Below are 23,599 nucleotides of genomic sequence, written 5' to 3'. Positions count from 1 at the left end.
TTATCTGATAAACTAGTCATCAGTTTCATAACTAAGATTAATAGTAATTCTGTTTTAAGAATGTAGACCCTGGGACCGGAACGATAGCACAGCAGTAAGGCGTTTGCCTTGCACATGGCCATCACAGGACGGACCCCAGTTCGAATCCCCACAACCCATATGATCCCCTGTGCCTGCCAGGAGCGACTTCTGATCTCAGAGTCAGGAGTAACTCCTGAGCGCCACTGGGTCTGACCCAAAAACCAAACAAACAAACAAAAAAGAATGTAGACTCTATTGAATTGAAATGTTCAATTCTACTCTCTTTAGAGTTTCTTACCCAATTAGACTTAAATGTGCATGCATGTGTGTATACACACACACACACACACAGAGCTTTAATAGTATGGAAAATGTCTTTGGAGTTGAGACCATTTAATCCTTTCTCTGTGTTTCTGTAGCATAACCTAGGCCAAATACCTTCATTTATAAATTAAGAATAGTTATACCATGGGCCAGAGAGATTAGTATAGCAGTTAGGGTGCTTGTCTTGCATGTAACAAATTTAGGTTTGATCTCACCCCATATGATCCCCTTGCTAGGAGTAATCCAGAGCTCTGTATCTCTGAAAGTATCTTAGAATATTTCTTTAAGATTATTGTGAAGAATAAATATATTTATTAATAACCTGCTCAAATGCTCAGTATGGCTGGATTTGTTGGAGTCGGGGGCTCAACCTTTGGTGCCTCGGCTAGAGAGATAGTATAACAGAAAGGGCATTTGCTTTGCACACAGCCAACCTGGATTCATCGTCGGTATCCCAGCTGGTTCTCGAAACCCACCAAAAATAATTCTTTTTTTTTTTGTTTTGTTTTGTTTGGTTTGGTTTTTGGTTTTTGGGCCACACTCAGCGGTGTTCAGGAGTTACTCCTGGCTGTCTGCTCAGAAATAGCTCCTGGCAGGCACGGGGGACCATATGGGACACCGGGATTCGAACCAACCACCTTTGGTCCTGGATCGGCTGCTTGCAAGACAAACGCCGCTGTGCTATCTCTCTGGGCCCCAGAAATAATTCTTGACCAAGAATAATCCCTAAAGACTATTGAATGTGGGGCCGGGAAGGTGGCGCTAGAGATAAGGTGTCTGCCTTGTAAGCGCTAGCCAAGGAACGGACCGCGGTTCGTTCCCCCGGCGTCCCATATGGTCCCCCCAAGCCAGGGGCAATTTCTGAGCACTTAGCCAGGAGTAACCCCTGAGCGTCAAATGGGTGTGGCCCAAAAACCAAAAAAAAAAAAAAAAAAAGACTATTGAATGTGACTAAACTACAAAACTAACCAAAAAAACAACCAATGGATATTCATGGTTCAGAGCTATATGTTCAGGGATCCTTTCTGGCTGGGCTCAGGTATTGTATGGGAATGCCAAGAGTCGGACCTGAGTCAGCCCACATGCAAAGCAGATACCCTATCTGCAGGACTCTCTGGCCCTAAGACTGTATTTTAATCATTTTATTAATGTTGAATTTCAAAGACCTATTTCAATTTTAATCACAGGTAAGACTAGATATGAATAGAAATAATTTTGTGTGAAGTAAAGTGACTCAAGAAGGAAGCAGTCATTAAAAAGTCAGCAAGGCTAAAGAGATAGTATAGTGGTAGCACATTTGTCCTGCACACAGCCAACCTGGGACAGACCCAGGTTCAATCCCCCGGCATACCATATAGTCCCCAAGCCTGCCAAGAGTGATTTCTGAGCCGCAGAGCCAGGAGCCCTGAGCGCTGCTGGAAGTGAAACCCCCCCTCCGCCCCCCGCCAAAATCAGCTGCATTAGAATATGAGCAACATTACTACTGAAGTAAACTCAGTCAAGGGACTAATAAGACAGTATATCTGGTTCACCTAGACTGGAAAGATAGTGTAGCAAGCACTTGTCTTGCATGCAACCAATGTAGGTTCAATCCCTGGCACCACATTTTGTCCCTTGTGCACTAAGTAAGCCCTGAGCACCACAAGGTCTGGCCCCAAAATAAACAAAACAATCTTAAACAATCACCACAGACTTACTCTACCTATACTTCCAGAACCACTTGTTTTATATAGTACTATAAATTAAAAATTGGTTGATATGGGGCCGGAGAGATAGCATGAAGGTAGTAGGGCATTTGCCTTGCATGTAAAAGGACGGTGGTTCAAATCCCGGCATCCCATATGGTCCCCCGAGCCTGCCAGGAGCGATCTGAGCATAGAGCCAGGGAATAACCCTGAGCACTTGTTGAGTGTGACCCAAAAACCAAAAAAATTCATTGATATTTTTATAGCATTTGAATTATAGCTTCTCAGCATTTTCTATTAAGTAAGTGGCCTCTGAAATTGGAAGGTTTTTTCAAATTTAAACAGCATTTGGAGATTGTTCTGGCTTAATAATACAAAGAACGATAATTATTTCAGCTACTCTAACAAATAGGTAAAAATAAATTTCAATCTTATGTGTGCATTAATTTCATAATCATAATATTTCCTCATTTTAATATCTCAAACTTGGGCTTTGTATCACAGTTTTAGTTGAGAAAAAGTTGTAACTTGTCAGATATTTCTTCAACGTGTCAATGTTTTAATACTTGGAGTAAATAGTATGTAAATATCTCTGTGGTCTAATGCCTTTTGTGGCAGTAATACTAAGAATTATTTTGAAAAAAAATTAAAAAAAAAGAATTATTTTGGTTATAACTATCACTAAAGAGTGAAAATTCCTAAGAAATTTGTAGTGATGTTCTGATTTGTTGGCATGGTTACTTAGATTTTTTACTCAATTTTCTTTTGATTTCAGAGAATGGTTCTTTCTTTTGTCTCATGAAGTGTTGAATCCAATGTATTGCTTGTTTGAATATGCGGGAAAGGATAACTACTGCTTGCAGATAAACCCTGCTTCTTATATCAATCCAGATCATCTGAAATATTTTCGATTTATTGGCAGGTTTATTGCCATGGTAAGTATGGCCATAGACCTCTGTTTTCATTCATAATTTAGTAAGACCAAAGCATCACTTCTGGGGCAAAAGTATAGTAGGTAGGGTGCTTGCCTTGCACAGGGCTGATCTGGGTTCAATTCCTGACATCCTTTTCGCCCCTCTGAACACCTCCGGGTGTTGGGCCCCACAGAAAGAACTTTTTTAAAGCATTATTTCTCTAAGTGTCTCCTTTACAATTTCCTCATTACTAAAATAACTTAGAAATCTGAAATGAGGTTTGTTCTACTTGCTTTTTCTCCTGTAATGTGGTAAAAGAGATTCTATGACAAAGTAGCTTTATTGATGTGATTTCTGTGGGAGTAGGGAGGGATCTGCATGCTCAGGATAGCAAAGGGCTCTTCTCAAGGATTCTCCGCAGTCGTTGTCAGTGCAGTGCAAGGACCTGCTGCTCAGACCCCGTGGTGACACAGAAATGGAGTTGACTATATAGAAAGCCTGTGTCTTAACTTTGGTTCTGTCTTGCCCCTAAAATTACTCTTATTGGGATATTATTATTTACTTGTAATGTATTAGTAATTAGTGTTTAGTTAGTGTTATTCTGTAGTACCTACTGCCAGAATTGAGGGAGCTTTTATTTAAATGAAGAGCTCTGAAATAAAATATCTAATATAAATTGTTGGCTTTTTTGTTTTGTTTTCTTACATAGGCTCTGTTCCATGGGAAGTTCATAGACACGGGTTTTTCTTTGCCATTCTATAAGCGTATCTTGAACAAACCAGTTGGGCTCAAGGATTTAGAATCTATTGATCCAGAATTTTATAATTCTCTCATCTGGGTGAAGTAAGTTTATTTCTGCTTAATTTATCAACATATAAGCTATTTTTCATTGATACGTATTTAGAGTATATGCATGTAATTATTTAAGTGATTTGTAATCTAATCCTGTCTAATTCAGTGTGACAAATTTTACATAAGTGTGTAACTTGATCAGAAATGACATATTCACAGTATAAAATTTATAATTTTGTGCTCTGATATAATGGATTAATAGGATATTTAAACAAAATTCTTTGGTTAAAAATTATAATTGAAATATAATGAAGTGTTAATTTCATTTGTGCAGAGAAAATAATATTGAGGAATGTGGTTTGGAAATGTACTTCTCTGTCGACAAAGAAATATTAGGTGAAATCAAGAGCCATGATTTGAAACCCAATGGCGGCAATATTCTTGTAACAGAAGAAAATAAAGAGGAATATATCAGGTGAAAGAGAATTCTTTTGATCTTGTTTTACCTTTTAGATGTATACAGTATTATTATGCATTAATACTAGTGAAGAGCGGGGCCAGAGAGGTAGGGCGTTTGCCTTGCACACCGAAGGATGGTGATGTGAATCCCAACATCCCATATGGTCCCCTGAGTCTACCAGGATTGATTTCTACATGTAAAGCCAGGAGTAACCCCTGAACGCTGCCTGGTGTGATCTAAAAATCCCAAAAAAAGAAAAAAATACCTGTGAAGAGTGTTTTATTCCCCAGTGCTGTGCATCAAATCCCAATTCCATGTATATAAAACATGTCTTTAGGGGCCAGAGAGATAACATGTCAGTGGGGCCATTTGCCTTGCACATGATGGATGGTGGTTCAAATCCCAGCATCCAAATGGTCCCTGAGCGCTGCCAAGTGTGGCCCAAAAAAGCAAAAAAAATAAATAATAATAATAATGCATGTCCTTTGCCACTGGGCCACATTCTTGGTACTAGTACTATTAGACAGGAATTAGATTTCTCACATCTTGAATTCCAGTTTCTGGGTCTCAACCTTTTCTAACAGGGTTGGGGGTTGGGCCACACTGAGCCTGGCTCAGTGGTTACTTCTCACACTGTGCTCAGGAATCACTCTGAGCAACTAGATGCGGTACAAGGGCTGGACCTAAGTATCTGTAACTGTTGAACTATCTCTGGCCTGCCAGGAGCGATTTCTGAGCTCAGAACCAGGAGTGACCCCTGTGGGCCGCTGGGTGCAGCTCAGAAACTTAAAAAAAAATTGCTTAACTGTGGTGCTTGCCACAATTGAGTGCAAAGTCAGTAGTAAGCCTTGAACATTGGGGGGTGTGACCCAAACAACTAAAACAAAACAAAAAAAGATTCCTCTAGGGCAGAGTCACAAAATATTTTATGGAGGGCTGCAAACAGCCCGGGCCACGAGTTTGAGACCCCTGCATGATGTTTGACCTGATGAAGTGCAGAGCTGGAAGTTCAGTGCTTGAGTATCACTAGAGCCTCACCATTAATGCTTGTGGGATCATGTATTGTCAGAAATTGTAATTTTAGCTGTTAATTATGTATTCTATGTAGTTACAAAATGTATATATAACTATAATTATAAAATGAAAAGAAAATTAAAATTGGGGCCAGGTATGGATAGTAGTATCATGAAGTTACTGATGTTAATATTGCATCTAGATTTTCTACTTGTGGTTCATTATATTCTGCTTTTACAACTATTTAGGTTTTTCATAATTATCATGTCCTTAAAATGAATTTTTTACTTAGAATTTAATAGTAAAATTAAATTTCCTAATAGCTGTTTTGTTTTAATATTTATTTACCAGAATGGTAGCTGAATGGAGGTTGTCTCGAGGTGTTGAAGAACAGACACAAGCTTTCTTTGAGGGTTTTAATGAAATTCTTCCCCAGCAGTATTTGCAGTACTTTGATGCAAAGGAACTAGAGGTAATGGATTTTTTTTCCATTCTCTGTTGCATGCTAGTCTATGTAGCACTTTTATATAGGTTATACAGTGACCTTAAAAAACGATTTGTCTTTTGAATCCTCCAAGGTCCTTTTATGTGGAATGCAAGAGATTGATTTGAATGACTGGCAAAGACATGCTATCTACCGTCATTACGCTAGGACAAGCAAACAAATAATGTGGTTTTGGCAGGTTAGTCTCAACTTAATTCTGTTGGCAGGCATTGGAGTATATTTTTGCACTGTCATATTTTTAAATTATTTGCCATATATGAAAATGTCAGAGAACATAATGGACTAATGTATTCAGACCCTTTATTCTGTGCATTGTAATAATACTATTATAATACTAAGAGTACAAGAGTTGCCAAATAAACAACATACATTTTTATTAGCATAGGAGATTGTTTATAGACCACACCTAGCAGTGTTCAGGTTATTCCTAGTCTATGCTGAGGGAAATCTATGTGGGTCTGGGGTTCAAATCAGGGTCAGAAGCATGCAAAGCAAGTTCCTTACCCCCTGCACTCTCTCTCCAGTCCAGTAACATCTTGCACTTTTTCCTTAGGGTTTATTTTCTTTTCTTTTTGGGTGGGTCACACCCAGTGGCACTCAGGAGTTACTCCTGACTCTGTGCTCTAAAATCGCTCCTGGAAGGCTTGGGGGACCATATGGAATGCCGGGAATCAAACCAGGGTCTGTCTTGTGTTGGCTGCACGCAAGGCAGATGCCACAATTGTGGGGTTTTTTTGTTTGTTTGTTTGTTTTGGGGGGGGGATTGGGGTTTGGGCCATATTACTCCTGGGTATGTGCTCAGAAATCGCTCCTGACTTGGGGACCATGTGGGACTCCGGGATATCGAACCGCAGTCCATCCTAGATTTGTTCTAGGTTAGCGCATGCAAGGCAAATGCCCTACCACTTGCGCCATCACTCCGGCCCCTTGGTTATTTGGGGTGTGTTTTTTTGGTTTTGTTTTGGGTTTTTTTTTGTTTTGTTTTTTTTTTTTTTTTTTTTTTTTGGGGGTTTTTGGTTTTTGGGTCACACCCGGCAACGCCAGGAGTCACTCCTGGCTCTATGCTCAGAAATCTCTCCTGGCAGGTTCAAGGGACCATATGGGATGCCAGGATTTGAACCACCATCCATCTGCATGCAAGGCCAAAGCCCTACTGCTGTGCTATCTCTCAGCCCCACAGCCCCTTGTTGTTGTTTTTGAGCCATGTCCAGAAGTGCTCAGGGTTACTCCTAGCTCTGTACTCAGAGATCACTTTTTTTTTTTTTTTTTTTTTTTTTTGTATTTTTGGGTCACACTGCAGTGCTCAGGGGTTACTCCTGGCTCTATGCCCAGAAATCGCTCCTGGCAGGCTCGGGGGACCCGTAGGGATGCCGGAATTCGAACCACTGTTCTTCTGCATGCAAGGCATAAACCTTACCTCTATGCTATCTCTCCAGCCCCTCAGAGATCACTCTTGACAGTTTGGGGAGACTATATGATATGCCAGGAATTGAAACCAGATTGGGTACATGTATGACAAGAGCTATGCTTTCTCTCTAACACCTGCATCAAACTCTTTGACCTAAGTAACTACATGTTATCCTATGGACCAAAGAAGGGGAAAGAGGGCTGCCTATGAAGAATTGATGTTAAGATAGAGATGAATAAGAAACCCTGAGTCCTAAGCTTGTGCCTTTTTAAAAAATCTCCTTAATAGAATATGATTATAAGATTTATGTAGAAGAGCATTTGCATGGCTTTGACACAGATATGGGTATACAGAGGAAAGGAGTTGTCATCTAGTGCATCTGACACCACAATTCAGGATTTGAAGTGATTGGTTTTTTTCTTTGTATGCTGGATATAATGTGATTGTGTGTCTTTGTATGTCTTTAAATGTTTTCTCAACAGTTCGTTAAAGAAATTGATAATGAGAAGAGAATGAGACTTCTGCAATTTGTTACTGGAACTTGCCGATTGCCAGTTGGAGGATTTGCTGACCTCATGGGTATGTATTCAAGATTATTTTTCCATTACAGAGAACTATTTATTATGCTGCCATTATATGATAATATCTACAATTCCCCCCCCACCAATAATATCTACAATTTATCATAAATAACAAAGTCAAATAACAATAAATTAATAAGAACAAAGCTATTTTTTCCTTCCTTCTTTCCTTCTTCTCCCTCTTTTCCTTCGCCTTTTACCTTCATTTTTCTCTTCTTCCCTCCTCTTTGTACTGCCACCAGTTGAACCTGTAGTGTCATACATATGGCAATCCTAGCCTTGCAAGACATGTGTTCCAAGTTGGTGAGTCATTTCCTGAGATATCACAGCCATATCCAGTGGTGTTCAGAGGTTACTACTGGCTCTATGCTCACAAATTATTCCTGGCAGGCTCAGGAGAACCATAAGGGCTGCCTGGGATCAAACCTGGGTCAGCCGTGCAGAAGGCAAATGCCCTACCAATTGTGCTGTTGCTCCACAGCCCTTATTATTAATAATATTATTATCATCATTGTTATTATTATTATTTTGGTTTTTGGGTCACACCCATAGGCGCTCAGGGGTTACTCCTGGCTCTGAGCTCAGAAGTCACTCCTGGGGGCCGGAGCTGTGGTGCGAGAGGTAAGGTGTCTGCCTTGCAAGTGCTAGCCTAGGATGGACCGCGATTTGATCCCCCAGCGTCCCATATGGTCCCCCAAGCCAGGAGCGATTTCTGAGCGCATAGCCAGGAGTTAACCCCTGAGTGTCATCCGGTGTGTGCCCCCCCCCAAAAAAAAACTCACTTCTGGCAGGCTCGGGGACAATATGGAATGCCGGGATTCAAACCAGTCCATCTGGGGTTGGCCAGGTGCAAGGCAAATGCCCTATCGCTGTGCTATCTCTTTGGCCCCATCCACAGCCATTTTTTAAAACTGATAAGTTAATTTGAAGGGGCTGGACCAATTTTACATCTGGTATGTGATTTGCCAGGTATATGACTGACCTGGGTTTGATTCCTGGCACCCACATGGTACCCTAAGCTTCACCAGGAATAATCCTGAGTGTAGGGCCAGGAGTAAATCTAAAAGAATGTCTGCTTTGTGAAAGAATAGTTGGGACTAGATGATGTATGTCAAAACAATTTAAGAAGGATATATCACTATCTATTATTAAATTTTACTATCAGGGCCCGGAGAGATAGCACAGCGGTGTTTGCCTTACAAGCAGCCAATCTAGGACCAAAGGTGGTTGGTTTGAATCCCAGTGTCCTGTATGGTCCCCCGTGCCTGCCAGGAGATATTTCTGAGCAGACAGCCAGGAGTAAACCCTGAGCACCGCCGGGTGTGGCCTAAAAAACAAAAAAAAAAAAAAGAGAAAAAAATTTTACTATCAAACAAAAGAGAGAAAGAGAAAAGGATAGCACAGTGGTAGGATGTTTGCTTTGCACACAACCAACCCAGGACAGCTGAAACCCCTGATCACGTCTGGGTGTGACCCAGAAATAAAAAAAAATTTTTTTAGCTATCATTTTTATATCATTAAATTTTACTCTTCTGGGTCCAGAGTGGTAACACAGCAGTAAGACATTTGCTTCGCACACAGCTGACCCAGGACAGTTGCAGGTTTGATCCCCAGCATCCCATATGGTTCCCTCAGCCAGGAGCAAGTTTTGAGCGCAGAGCCATGAGAAACCCCTGAGCGCCTCTGGGTGTGACCCAAAAACAAAAAAAAATTTTTTTAACTATCATTTTTATCTATCCTTTTTATATTATAAATTTTACTCTGTTGGTGCCAGAGTGGTAACACAGTGGTAGACATTTTCACGCAGCTGACCCAGGACAGATGCAGGTTTGATCCCCAGCATCCCATATGGTCCCCCCAGCCACCAGCGATTTCTGAGCACAGAACCAGGAGTAGCCCAATTGCTGCCGAGTGGGCCCACAAAACAAAAACAACAACAAAATTTACTCTGCAGTAAGAATACATAAAAATATTTCAGAGACTGTTATTTAGGAGGTAAATAGACTGAAATTAAGAATACAGGTCCCAAGAATGTATGTAATAGTTGTATGCCTTAGGGACACAGTGTCAGCATATTTGAAAATAATAAGCATCCTAAAAGTTAATAATTTATGTAATACAGCCTAATACCTGTTTCATAAAAGCTTTATTAGTGAAATTCACTAAAAACTTTCAGTATGTCTCTATTTTAGTATTTGTAAGTAATTCATACTCTCCAGTTGTTATTAACATGAGGTTAGAAACATTTATATTGGGCCCGGAGAGATAGCACAGCGGCGTTTGCCTTGCAAGCAGCCGATCCAGGACCAAAGGTGGTTGGTTCGAATCCCGATGTCCCATATGGTCCCCCGTGCCTGCCAGGAGCTATTTCTGAGCAGACAGCCAGGAGTAACCCCTGAGCACCGCCGGGTGTGGCCCAAAAACAAACAAACAAAAAAAAAAAAAAAAAACATGTTTAGTAGAGAGTAATGTATAGGATTACTTGTATCTTCTTAAAACATATGGCCCCGATATGCCCCAGGATATTTTATTGGGGCCATGGCAAGATGTGAGGGGCCAAACAGTAATATGAGGAACAGAAAAGGGATCATGGTCAGAAAAAGTTGACAAAGATACCCATGACATTTCTCAAAGTGGATCAAACACTTCTGAAATTCATTTGGAACAATAAACACCCACGAATAGCTGAGGCAATACTTGGGAAAAGGAATATGGGAGGTATTACTTTCCCAAATTTAAACTGTATTACAAAGCAATAGTTTTCAAAACAGCATGGTATTGGAATAAAAACAGACTCTCAGATCAGTGGAATAGGCTTGAGTACTTGGAGAATGTTCCCCAGATATACCGTCACCTAATTTTTGATAAAGGAGTGAGAACTCCTAAATGGAACAGGGAAGGCCTCTTCAATAAGTGGTGTTGGCACAACTGGTTAGCCACTTGTAAAAAGGCGAACTTAGACCTCCAGCTAACACCATGTACAAAGGTAAAATCTGGTCTCTGAAACAGTAGAAGAATCAGTTAAATTTCTAGATTCAGTTTCGCCATTGCAAAATAAATAGTATTTCCCTTTTATAATCAAGAAATAAAAAAACGGGCCCGGAGAGATAGCACAGCGGTGTTTGCCTTGCAAGCAGCCGATCCAGGACCTAAGGTGGTTGGTTCGAATCCCAGTGTCCCATATGGTCCCCCTTGCCTGCCAGGAGCTATTTCTGAGCAGACGGCCAGGAGTAACCCCTGTGCAGCGCCGGGTGTGGTCAAAACAAAACAAAACAAAGGTAAAATCCAAATGGATTAAAGACCTAGATATCAGACCTGAAACCATAAAGTAAATAGAACAACATGTAGGTGAAACGCTCCAAGACATTGAGACTAAAGGCATCTTTAGGGAGGAAACAGTACTCTCCAAACAAGTGAAAGCAGACATAAATAGAATGGACTATATTTTTTGTTTTTTTGGTTGGTTTTTGGTTTTTGGGCCACACCCGGCGGCGCTCAGGGGCTACTCCTGGCTATCTGCTCAGAAATAGTTCCTGGCAGGCACAGGGGACCATATGGGACATTCGAACCAACCACCTTACGTCCTGGATCAGCTGCTTGCAAGGCAAACACCGCTGTGCTATCTCTCCGGGCCCAGAATGGACTATATTAAGCTGAGAAGCTTCTGCACTTCAAAGGAAATAGTGCCCAGAATACAAGAGCCACTCACTGAGTGTGAGAAACTATTCACTTAATACCCATCGGATAAGGGGCTAATATCCAAAGTATACAAGGCATTGAGAGAACTTGACAAGAAAAATATCATCTAACCCCATCAAAAAATGGGGAGAAGAGAAGAAATAAACAGACACTTTGACTAAAAAGAAATACAAATGGCCAAAAGGCACATGAAAAAATATTCCACATCACTAATCATCAGGAAGATGCAAATCAAAACAACTATGAGGTACCATCTCATAACAGATTGCCGCACATCACAAAGAATGAGAACAAGCAGTGCTGGCGGAGATGTGGAGAGAAAGGAACTCTTATTCACTGCTGGTGGGAATGCTGTCTAGTCCAACCTTTATTGAAAGCGATATGGAGATTCCTCCAAAAGCTGGAGGTTGAGCTCCCAGACGATCCAGCTATACTACTCCTATGGATATACCCTAGGAACACAAAAATACAATACAAAAATCCCTTCCTCACATCTATATTTATTGCAGGGCTGTTTACAATACAAATTGAGGGGCATCTGCTCAATAGATGAATGGCTAAAGAAACTGGTACATATATACAGTGGAATATTATGCAGCCGTCAGAAAAGATGAAGTCATGAAATTTTCCTATACATGGATGTATATGGAATCTATTATGCTGAGTGAAATAAGTCAGAGGGAGAGAGATAAACACGGAATGGTCTCACTCATCTATGGGTTTTGAGAAAAATAAAAGATATTTGTGTAATGATTCTGAGACAAAATAGAGGAGCACTGGAAGGTCCAGCTCACGACATGAAGCTTACCACAGAGAATGATGGGTGCAGTCACAGAAATAATTACACTGAGAACCATAACAAAATGTGATTGTATGAGGGAAGTAGAAAGCCTGTCTAGAGCACAGGCCAGTGTGGGGTGGGGAGGAGGGACACTTGGGACATTGGTGATGAGAATGTTGCATTGGTGAAGGGTCTTAAAAAATTAAAAAAGTCATAACACTCATCAGTTAATTTTAGAATAATAAAATTAGTCATTGTGGTCATTAAAAAGAAAAAAAAGCAGTAAGGAAGAAGAAAAACCTCAAGTATAAAAGAAAACCGTAAGAAACCAGATCTTCCATTTGAAACAAAACAAAAAAAAAGAATCTATACTCTATTTAGTTACAGTATTCTAATATAAGTATGCTTCTGAATAGAAAAGAGAATTCATTCAGTCTGTCGAGGAACATTGTAAGTTTGTCCAAGGCCACAAACAGACTACAGGGCTTCTGATCTTTAAATATATGTCATAAAACATCAGATGTGGTGAGAAGAAAAAAAGTTGACAAACACTGCCCTTAACTATTAGTGTTAAATTCACTGAGATCTTTGCATTATATAAAAGCTTAACATTGATTTCTTCAAGAATATGTTAGATAAGACTACATTTTCTATTCTTGGCTATATTTTGACAAGAATAGTTTTCAAACTTTTTCCTGACACTTATTAAAATACCTCTAACTTACCCTCACTTCCAAAGTTTCTAAGGTAGTTTCTTCGGTAGATTTGAAATTTGTGATTATAAGACATTTGGTAGTGGTAGATATTGATGGTAATGGCAGTTTGAGAATCATTGCACTACCAAATTTAATGATTTTACTATATTTCAGGGAGTAATGGACCACAGAAATTCTGCATTGAAAAAGTTGGGAAAGAAAATTGGTTACCCCGAAGTCATACCTGGTAAGGAAAATGAGAAATAAGTAGAGAAGATAGTTTCATTTTCCCCTTATTGACCTATAGATTTTTTTTTATTTATTTATTTATTTATTTATTTTGGTTTTTGGGTCTCACCCAGCAGCGCTCAGGGGTTACTCCTGGCTCTATGCTCAGAAATCGCCCCTGACAGGCTCGGGGGACCATATGGGACACCGGGATTCGAACCACCGTCCTTGAGTGTGAAAGGCAAAAGCCTTACCTCCATGCTATCTCTCCGGCCCCCAGATATTTTTTTAAAGTATGAAAGGTATAAACAAATGAATTGGTCTAATACAAGTGTCTACCATAGAAGTTAATTGAAACACTTACTTTCTGTCTGAAATGCTTCCCTGCAGGGGTTCTCAAACTTTTTAAACTTGGGCAGTTCCCTCAGACCATTTTAGGGCCAGACTATAGTTTTAAAAAAAAAGAAAACTATGCACAAATTCCTCTGCACAAAGCATATGTCTCGTTTTGAAGTAAAAATAAAATGGTAACAGATATGATATTTAAAATGAAGAACAAGTAAAGTTCAATTAACAAACTTAGCAGTATTTCAGTGGGAACAATGGTCCTGCTTTTGGCAGGCTGTATTTGCCCAAGACTGAGAGGAGGAGTCAAGAGACAGAAAGAAGGGTAGTCAGAGGATGCAGCGCACATCCCACATAGGCACACTGCAGGACCAGGATGAGCCAGCAGCTAAGCAGGACAGGCTTTGGTGGCAAAAACAAAAGGCAGATGGATAAATGTCCTCAGCGGGCCACATGTGACCCACAGGCCTTAGTTTGGAGACCCCTTGACTATAGGAAAAGCAAGTGGAAGCTGCAGATTTTGTTTACCTGTAATGTCATTCTCTCCAGGTTACTTCTGTGACTAATACTAATATCCTATAGATATTTAAAGTCCGTTGGAAATAGTATTTGTCCCATCATACTGGATTATTTTTCACAGCTATATGGAGCCATAATTTACATGCTATAATGTTATTTTCCACAATAAAGCCAATCGGATTAGCACCTTAGACTTCTGTCAACAGGGTTAGTCACAAAGATAGACTCTGTGACTTATACAGATTGCATAGTCATCTCTGAACAAGGGAATCAACTATTTATTGAACACAATTCTGCTCACCTACCGTGACTTTAAACAAGTGAACCTTTGTTAAATTGATAATTGATTGGTACATTATGGACAGTTAGCAGGTAACATCAAAAAGTAACAGATATGAAAGGATATTTACCTGGCATATCAGCAAGCACCTTTTAAATATATTATTAGATGTTGAAGCAGTATACAGTTGGTAAGGTGCTTGCCTTCCATGCCTCTGACCTAGATTTAATTACAAACACCCATATAATCCCCTCAAATACTGCCAGGAATAAGCCCTGAGTATAGCTGTATGTGGCTCCCAAAAAAAACTTGAGGTTTTTTTTTTTTTTAAACATAGTATAAAGTCGTAATATTTTTCTATTCTATTCTTGCTTGGGTGCATATTTGCAGTCCTCATGTCTAAACTAGTTTTATTCTACTTTTGCCGGGGCACACTTTTGTAACCCTGATTGTCTAAACTCATTTTATTTTGGGGACTATCCTAACTTTGGGGTTTTTATTAGGTCATAGTTTTCTAAAAATTGTAATATTTGTCCATTTTAAGTCAGAAATATTAGTTTACTCACAGACAAGTTGTAGCCATAACTAAAGTCCAATATCAGGTCACTTCTGGTAGAGTTCAGGGGAGGGTACCAGGGATCAAACCTAAGTAGGTGTCATATAAGGCAAGTTCCTTACTGCTGTACTGTCTGTGTAGTACAGCATCTCTCCCCCAACCTCTTTTAATGTCATATCTAGAAAACTCTGCTCTGAATATAGGGGGAAAAAAATCACAGCTAGATAGCTATTTGGAGAGCTATATTCTATATAGTAAACAAATTTTACTTTCTCATAATATGTTTAACTGCAGATTAAAAGGGATAGAAAACTGAAAATTATAATATCTTGGAATTTTTTTCTTTTTTTTTTTTTTTGGTTTTTGGGCCACACCCTGTGACGCTCAGGGGTTACTCCTGGCTATGCGCTCAGAAGTTGCTCCTGGCTTCTTGGGGGACCATATGGGATGCCGGGGGATCGAACTGCGGTCCGTCCTAGGCTAGCGCAGGCAAGGCAGGCACCTTACCTCCAGCGCCACCGCCCGGCCCCTGGAATTTTTTTCTAAGCCAACAAAATTTGGTTTTTTGTTTGTGAGATTTTGGCGTTTGCCTTGCAAGCAGCTGATCCAGGACCAAAGGTGGTTGGTTCGAATCCCAGTGTCCCATATGGTCCCCCGTGCCTGCCAGGAGCTATTTCTGAGCAGACGGCCAGGAGTAACCCCTGAGCACCACCGCGTGTGGCCCAAAAACCAAAAACCAAAAAAAAAAAAAAAAACAGTTGAGTGCTCAGGGATTGCTCTAGTGGTGTTCAGGGAACCATGTAGTACAAGGGATCCATATAGTCCCCCAAATTCCTTTTTTTTTTTTTGTTTTGTTTTTTTGTTTTTGGGTCACACCTGCCGGGTCCAGGGATTACTCTTGGCTCTGCGCTTAGAAACCACTTCTGGCAGGCACGGGCGACCCTTATAGGATGCTGGGATTCAAACCCTGTCCGTCCTGGATCAGCTGCATGCAAGGCAAGTGCCCTATCACTGTGCTATCTCTCCAGCCCAACTCCAAGTTTCTCTTGTAGAAAGTACTGAGCCCGGGGCCGGTGAGGTGGCGCTAGAGGTAAGGTGTCTGCCTTGCAAGCGCTAGCCAAGGAAGGACCACGGTTCAATCCCCCTGTGTCCCATATGGTCCCCCCAAGCCAGGGGCAATTTCTGAGTGCTTAACCAGGAGTAACCCCTGAGCATCAAACAGGTGTGGCCCCAAATACCCAAAAAAAAAAGAAAAAAAGAAAGTACTGAGCCAGCAGTTGTGACCCAAAACTCAAAATAATAGGGGTTTGATATTAGAAGGGTTAAGGCTTGCATGTGGTTGACCCAGTTTGATCTGTTACTACATGGTCCCTCAGTTCAGTCAGGGTTTTTTTTGGTTTGTTTTTTTTTTTTTTTTTTTTTGGTTTTTCGGGTCACACCCTGAAGTATCCATTACCATACTAAACTTGTTTCATTTTCACTCTTCCCTGAAGAGAAAATATTTCTTTTTTACTAAAGAAATAAAATCTAGGGGCCGGGTAGGTGGCGCTGGAGGTAAGGTGTCTGCCTTGCAAGCGCTAGCCAAGGAAGGACCGCGGTTCGATCCCCCGGCGTCCCATATGGTCCCCCCAAGCCAGGGGCGATTTCTGAACACATAGCCAGGAGTAACCCCTGAGCGTCAAACGGGTGTGGCCCAAAAACCAAAAAAAAAAAAAGAAATAAAATCTAAAAAAATAAAATAAAATAAAATCTACGGGACATCGAGATAGTATAGCAGGTAGAGCATTTGCCTTACACATGTCCTACTCTTGATTTCCAAGACCCCAAATTGTCAACTGAGAACTGCCATGGAGAAACAGGAGTAAGCCCTGAGCATCACCAGATGCCAAAAGCAAAAGAAACCAAAATTTATTAAAGAAAAAAAAAGAAAGAAAGAAAAGAAAAAAAGAAACCAAAACTTGGGCTCTAGAATATGAACCCATTTCTGCATGACCTTAAAATTAGTTACATACATGGGGCTGGAGAGATAGCACAGTGGTAGGGAGTTTGCCTTGCATGCTGCTACCTGGGAGGGACCCTGTAGGATCTGCAGCATCCCATAATGTCCCCCAGCTTGCCAGGGGCATTACTGAGTGCAGAGCCAGGAAGTAACCCCTGAGTGCCACCCGGTGTGGCCCAAACACCAATCAAACAGTAAATAAAGCTTAAAAAAGTTAGTTACATACTAATGCCCATATGATTCTCCTATATATATTTCCTTTTCTTGAGCTAACATTTCTTACTTTTAGTTTTAACCGCCTGGACCTGCCACCGTATAAGAGCTATGAGCAACTGAAGGAAAAGCTGTTATTTGCCATTGAGGAAACAGAAGGATTTGGACAAGAATAACTTCTGAGAACTTATACCACTAGAGGACAAGAACTTAATTGGAATATTTGGAATATTTGTTCTTTTCCTTCTCTGCCTGTTGCACATCTTGTTGTAAAATTGGACTGTGACTGTAAAATTGGACTGAGTGTAAGTAAATTAATGTTACCATTGAGATTTATCTCCCAATGAATGATTCTGGATTGCTCCTTTTCAGAAATCAGATATGCAAACAACTAGTAAAAACCTTACTTAATATGAAATTTAACACAACAGTGAATTCCATATTGTCTTATACCACTAGATTGTTTCCTTAAGAGTTTTGTATACATGTGTCATAAATCTCACTTGGGAATAGGTTTTTCCTTTGAGACTGCATATGTGCAGTGAAGTCCTTTGGGAACTGCAACATTGAACAACATCTTTCTGTTAGCCTCTTCTCAGGAGGTATTTGTTAAAAGTGCAAGTTTAGCCCAGCTGAGACATGAGCAGACCTCTGGCTTGTGCTCTCCCTCTCATTTCAGCCTGGCCTGACTGTTGTCTTCCCTTTCCAGAGCATGAATTCATGCATCATTTTGATGCTATTCCTGGAAATTGATGCAAGACCTATGCATCTCTCTATAAAGTAGTTTTATTCATTTGAATTCAGGGAGAAGGATCCCAGTCTACAAATGACTTTAGAACTTCTTCATTTGAATATTTGATTGTTTTAATTGCCTTGCAGATACTAAACTTTACAAATGATATTAACACTGTGCTTCCTTTATGGTCATTTATAAAAGTTTACTGTAATTGGGATTAATTTAGCTGAATTCATTGAAGGCTATCATCAGTTTTGTACGTTCCTATAATATAAAGTCATCTTTATAATTTTATCATAATCTAACAACAATCACAACTAAGTGTTTTTTTGCTAAGGATTTAAGTGGTTTCTAGTTCAAATAGAGGTCAATGAAACATCCTTTAAAATTACAATTTCTTTAGGAGCAAGAATAATAATAGAACAGTGGTTAGGGCATTTGTCTTGCACAAAGCTGATCTGGATTCAATACCTGGTACCACATCTGGTGCCCTGAACCTACTAGGAGTGATCCCTGAATGCAGAGCTAGGAGTAACTCCTGAGCACAGCCTGGTATGGCCCAAAATCAACCAAAAAAAATTTACAATTTCTTTCAGTAGTATGGTATTGGCTAAAAAGAAGGTAGGGGATTGAATTAATCAAAGTTTTCAAATTTACCATTTCTCTGACACTACAGTAGTAATTATTTCCCTTTACATTGCCCCAAATTAGATTGTTATCCTTTACAGGCAATATAGTCTTTGCCTCTAAAAAATATTAAAAGGGTTTCTCTTCTTGTTTTATGATTGTTCCATTGGTAAACATTTTAGTGCACTTTTTAATGTAATATCATTACAGTTAATTTTTCTAACTTAGACTCGCTCAGACTGTCAAGCCAGTTGCATGTCTATCATGGCTTAACCTTGAGGAGAGCTTCATAATTTGTGAAAAAGGACTTTGGCAGGTTTTGTTAGGATAGTAAGAACACAGGTAGCATAGCAAACCTCTATTCATTGGAAAGAAATTGTTTCAGTTCCTAGCTTCTTTTCCCTTTACACCCTCAAACAAAACACATTTAAGCATGTGTCTGTACTTCAAAACACTGCCATCACAAATGCAGATTTACATAGTGAAAAGAATTGCCTCATTCAGAAATCATCAGTAAAGGGAGAAATTTGGTCTCCCCAATCCTATCTGGTTTTTGTGGTTTTTGTTTTGTTTTGTTTTGTTTTTTAATTCTGCATAAGTCCAGAAGATGTAGTATGTTCTCTATAAACCCTAGTTGTTTTCAAAGTAGGAGCTCTGCCTATTTGTTGGTAGGGAAAGAAAAAATGCTATTGCTTTGTCTTTTAGAGCGAATGTCTGCCAACTATCCACTCATATAAATCTGAACTTTGGTAATTTATGGCTATGGAGATTATGCCTTCTATAAGTTGCTTTTGATAGGTTACTAGAAACTGATGAATTAAATTAAAAAATAGTGTAAGAAAGTCGACTTTTTTGTTTAACAGAATGCTTGGTTCATTCACATAGAAGTATTATGAAATTGTATAAATATCACCTAAAAGGCTTTCTGCCCTATATTTTTAAATACAGAAGTTATATTTGAAGTAGATCTGGCCCTAGTTCTATAGGGCTTGGCTATTTAATATTTTTTATGGAAGAAATGTTTAATTCTGGAAAAGGTAAATGCTTGTATATATTTTTTGCAGCCTGAGATCTCCCTTACTTGTTTTTCTTTTAATTTAAGTGGCCACATGTATATGTCTTCCCTGCTGTGTTAGGAAATGGGGGCTGGATATCCCAGGAATCAGAAGTTATATAAAAGTACTGCAATTAGATAGCTGACATGAATACCAAATGCTCTTAAATTTAGATCCAAAGTGAACATTTGGAAATAGATTTATTGTAAGTATTTAATTAGAATGATTTTCTTAAATATAATCTAAATTGCTATTACAGTCCTTTTATTTTGTAAGCATTGTAAATGCTAATCCTGTTTAATTTTTTTATTGCATGTTATGTTGAAATAAAAACTAAGTAAAATGAGCAATTGCCTTATTCTTCTGCTCTTTGGGGAGGTTGGGAAGGAAGCATTTCATAGCCTGGGTCAGTAGGGAAGAATCTCACTTGTTTCATCTATAAAGTGACATAACTGATCCAGCAGCTCATACTAATTAATTTCTACTGTCTTATAATAGAGTGCAGAAGAATCAAATTTCACAAAACTTACAATAACTCTATTTGAAATTCAGGTTACTAACTTTTCATCAGGCTATTGACATACAATGTCAAAAAATACAGCAGAAATTTCAGAGAAAAGTGATTTGCCTGCCCACAAATGTCTCAACCTGAACGAACGATTTAAATCAAGCCCACTCTACCACTTTTTAATCTGATTATAATCTGAAACCATTTATATAACTCATGGAATCAGGAGTTCTCTATTTTTATATTCTTCCTTATTTTTGGATGTAAACACACACATCTAATCTATTTTAGATTGATTATTTCTATTTCTATTGGTATTGTTGGTATCTCCAGCCCCCTCATTTCTTTTTTGAACTTTAGATTGATTTTCAAAAATATCTGTATATATGCAATGTTTTCATGAACTAAAAACCGGGAATGGCAGCACTGGATTGTATATTTACTGTATTGGAGTTCCTTTGCTTTCTTGAACTGTAATTTTAAATACTCAGGTAACTCTACAAATGTCACGGGGAGTCAAGTGCTTTTACAGGGTCCTTCAAGGGGCCTTCTCACTTGAATTTCCTTAAAGGATGTAAAATTGTGTTTATAATTAAACTTTTTTTTTTGTTCTTCATTTGCACACTTTTATGTTAGTCTTGAGTAAAAGGGTTTTTCCCACCTGCAGAGAAGCTCTCAAGAGGGCCAGGTTGTATAGATTTCTGTCTCTCTGCTGATCTAAGTGGGCAGTTTACAGTCTGTTTGCACTGTGGAGTGAGTAAGAAAAATAGAGTCCATAAAGGTAAAAATGGATTTTGCACCCATGTTAAAAAGAGCCCCAGGACAAAGACTTAAACTTTTTTGAAATGACTAAAAATATGGAGAGATAGCACAGCAGTAGGGCATTTGCCTTGCATGCAGCCAATCCAGGAAGGACTGTGGTTCGAATCCCAGCGTCCCATATCCAAGACTGCTGGGGCGATTTCTGAGTGCAGAGCCATGAGGAACCCCTGAGTGCCACTGGGTGTGACTCAAAAACCAAAAATAATTAAAAAAAAATAATGACTAAAGATGATAGGAGACTCCACTATGGGTACTGAATTGAGAATCAGCTAGTTACTGAGATCAGTTGTTTTCAATGAGTTGTCTGTCCTGACTAGCTTCAATCGATCTTTTTAATACATGTCAGATAAATGTGGTCTCATTTAAAAGAACTTAAAAAAAAAAAAAGAACTTTAGTGAGGGAGATGGATTATAGTATAAGGTTCTTGCTTGCACACTGCCAGTTTGGGTTCAATCTCGAGCATCCCATATGGTCAAGTCCTCCAAGCCTGCCAGGAGTGATTTATTTTGGGGGGGGCTACACCTGGCAGCACTTGGGGTTGACTCCTGGCTCGACGTTCAGGAATCACTCCTGGCAGGCTTGGGGAACCATATGGATGCCGGGATTCGAACCAACATCCTTCTGCATGCAAGGCAAACGCCCTACCTCCATGTTATCTCGCCAGGAGTGATTTCTGAGTGCAGAGCCAGGAGTAATCCCTGAGTGCTGCTGGGTATGGCCCAAAACCCAAAAATAGTAATAAAAATGGAGATGACTATCTCTCAACATGAGGATCTTCATGGAAAAAAAAAAAAATAAGTCCATATGGTTTTCCAGCCCCAAGTCTGCAAAGCCTCAAACTAAGACTTATAGTTGACTGTTATTCTCTGGACTTTCAAGGACTGTCTGGGGCCAAAGCCCCAAATACTACAACGTGTGGGGTGTTTAATTCCCCAAGCCTGCCAGAAGTAATCCCTATCACTATCAGGTGTAATCCAAAAACTGAAAAGGGAAAAAAAAAAAAAAAGACTGTTAAGAGTTTCTCAAGGGGCCAGAGAGATAGCATGGAGGTAAGGCATTTGCCTTTCATGCAGGAGGTCATCGGTTTGAATCCCAGCGTCCCATATGGTCCCCCGTGCCTGCCAGGAGCAGTTTCTGAGCATAGAGCCAGGAGTAACCCCTGAGCACTGCCGTGTGTGACTCAAAAACCACAAAAAAAAAAAAAAAAAAAAAAAAGTTTCTCAAAGTGCTCCACTGTGAAAGACCTCCAGAATTTGTAGTTTTACCCTCAGATAACCAAAAACATCCTTCTGTTCCTTTTCTTTTTTTTTTTTTTTTTTTTTTTTTTTTTTGGTTTTTTGGGCCACACCCGTTTGACGCTCAGGGATTACTCCTGGCTGTGCGCTCAGAAATCGCTCCTGGCTTGGGGGGACCATATGGGACACCGGGGGATCGAACCGCAGTCCGTCCAACGCTAGCACTTGCAAGGCAGACACCTTACCTTTAGTGCCACCTTCCCGGCCCTTTGTTCCTTTTCTTTAGTTCTAGTTCAGACTTGGTGTTCTAATTAGTCTTCTCTATCCTAACAACCACCATAATCACTTAGATCCAAAACAGCTATTACTTGCTTTTATGTCCTAGCTATTGCTAGGTAAACTAAGCGTGTTTAGTTTACACTTAGTCTTTGCAAACACTCAGTGAGGAGAGATACAATAATTTCTATTTTACAGTAGGAAAACAGAAATGGGGGGGGCGGCGGAGTGATAGTACATCCAGGTAAGAAATTTATTTTGCAGGTGTCCAACCCAGGTTCTATCCCTGGCATTCCATATGGTCCTGCAGCACTGCCAGGAGTAATTCCTGAGTGCAGAACCAGGAATTAGCTGAGCATAACTAGGTCTGATCCAAAAAAAAATAGAAATGGAAGTTCATAGTAAATTATTAATGAAGTGAATTAGTAAATTTAAATTAATAACTTACAAGCAGTGTAAAATAGAATGCAGAACTGTCTAGTTTCAAACCCCGTATGTTCAAAAGTTTTGCTGAGGGCCAGAGAGGTTTTATAGCTAGTAATGCTATAAAGTAAAGGTTTTATAGCTAGAAGCTGACCTGGATTTGATCCCTGGTACCCCATTTGGCCCCTAAGCTCACCAGAAGTGATCCCCAAATAAAGAGCAGGAATAAGCCCTGAGCACAGATAGATATGTCTCCCCCTCAAAAATAAACATTTTGTATGGAGTTGTGGTGCAAGCAGTAAGACGTTTGCCTTGCACGCACTAACCTACGGTTCGATCCTTCAGCATCCCATGTGGTCCCCCAAGCCAGGAGCGATATCTGAGTGCATAGCCAGGAATAACCCCTGAGTGTCACCATGTGTGACCCAAAATCCAAAATTAAAAAAAAAAAAAAGTTTTGTAGGGCATAGCAGTAGGGTGTTTGCCTTGCACAAAGCTGACCCAGGACTGACCCGGGTTCAATCCCCAGCATCCCATATGGTCCGCCGAGCCTGCCAGGAGTAACACCTGAGCACCTCTGCATGTGGCTAAAGAACAAAAAAAAAAAAAAAAAAAATTTTGTAGTAGTTGGTAGTAGCAACCAGAATTGCAGCTTAAAAGGCTGCTGATGTGGGGGCTGGAGAGATAGCATGGAGGTAAGGCGTTTGCCTTTCATGCAAGAGGTCATCGGTTCGAATCCCAGCGTCCCATATGGTCCCCCGTGCCTGCCAGGAGCAATTTCTGAGCATGGAGCCAGGAGTAACCCCTGAGCACTGCCGGGAGTGACCCAAAAACCACAAAAAAAAAAAAAAAAAAAAAAAAAAAGGCTGCTGATGTACTTTGCATACATGAAACCTA

At 39.9% G+C, this 23,599-nt stretch overlaps 1 protein-coding gene across 5 annotated transcripts in view; it reads left to right on the top strand.

The window, feature by feature from the left end:
• Positions 1-17,918, top strand: part of ITCH (itchy E3 ubiquitin protein ligase) — a 115,059-nt gene extending 97,141 nt beyond the window's left edge. For all 5 annotated transcript variants that reach the window (XM_049779154.1, XM_049779155.1, XM_049779156.1 and 2 more), the window contains 8 exons: positions 2,806-2,965; positions 3,654-3,787; positions 4,071-4,211; positions 5,562-5,682; positions 5,789-5,893; positions 7,606-7,702; positions 13,054-13,126; positions 17,096-17,918. In XM_049779154.1, coding sequence (XP_049635111.1) covers positions 2,806-2,965; positions 3,654-3,787; positions 4,071-4,211; positions 5,562-5,682; positions 5,789-5,893; positions 7,606-7,702; positions 13,054-13,126; positions 17,096-17,195 — 931 coding nt within the window. In that variant the 3' untranslated portion in view covers positions 17,196-17,918. The remainder of the gene's footprint in view (positions 1-2,805; positions 2,966-3,653; positions 3,788-4,070; positions 4,212-5,561; positions 5,683-5,788; positions 5,894-7,605; positions 7,703-13,053; positions 13,127-17,095) is intronic.
• Positions 17,919-23,599: the final 5,681 nt, after the last annotated feature.

The sequence above is a fragment of the Suncus etruscus genome, chromosome 9 (genome assembly GCF_024139225.1).
Source record: "Suncus etruscus isolate mSunEtr1 chromosome 9, mSunEtr1.pri.cur, whole genome shotgun sequence".
Classification (NCBI taxonomy): Eukaryota; Metazoa; Chordata; class Mammalia; order Eulipotyphla; family Soricidae; genus Suncus; species Suncus etruscus.
Note: the sequence above shows the minus strand (reverse complement) of the source record. Positions and strands in the feature narration are given on the sequence as shown.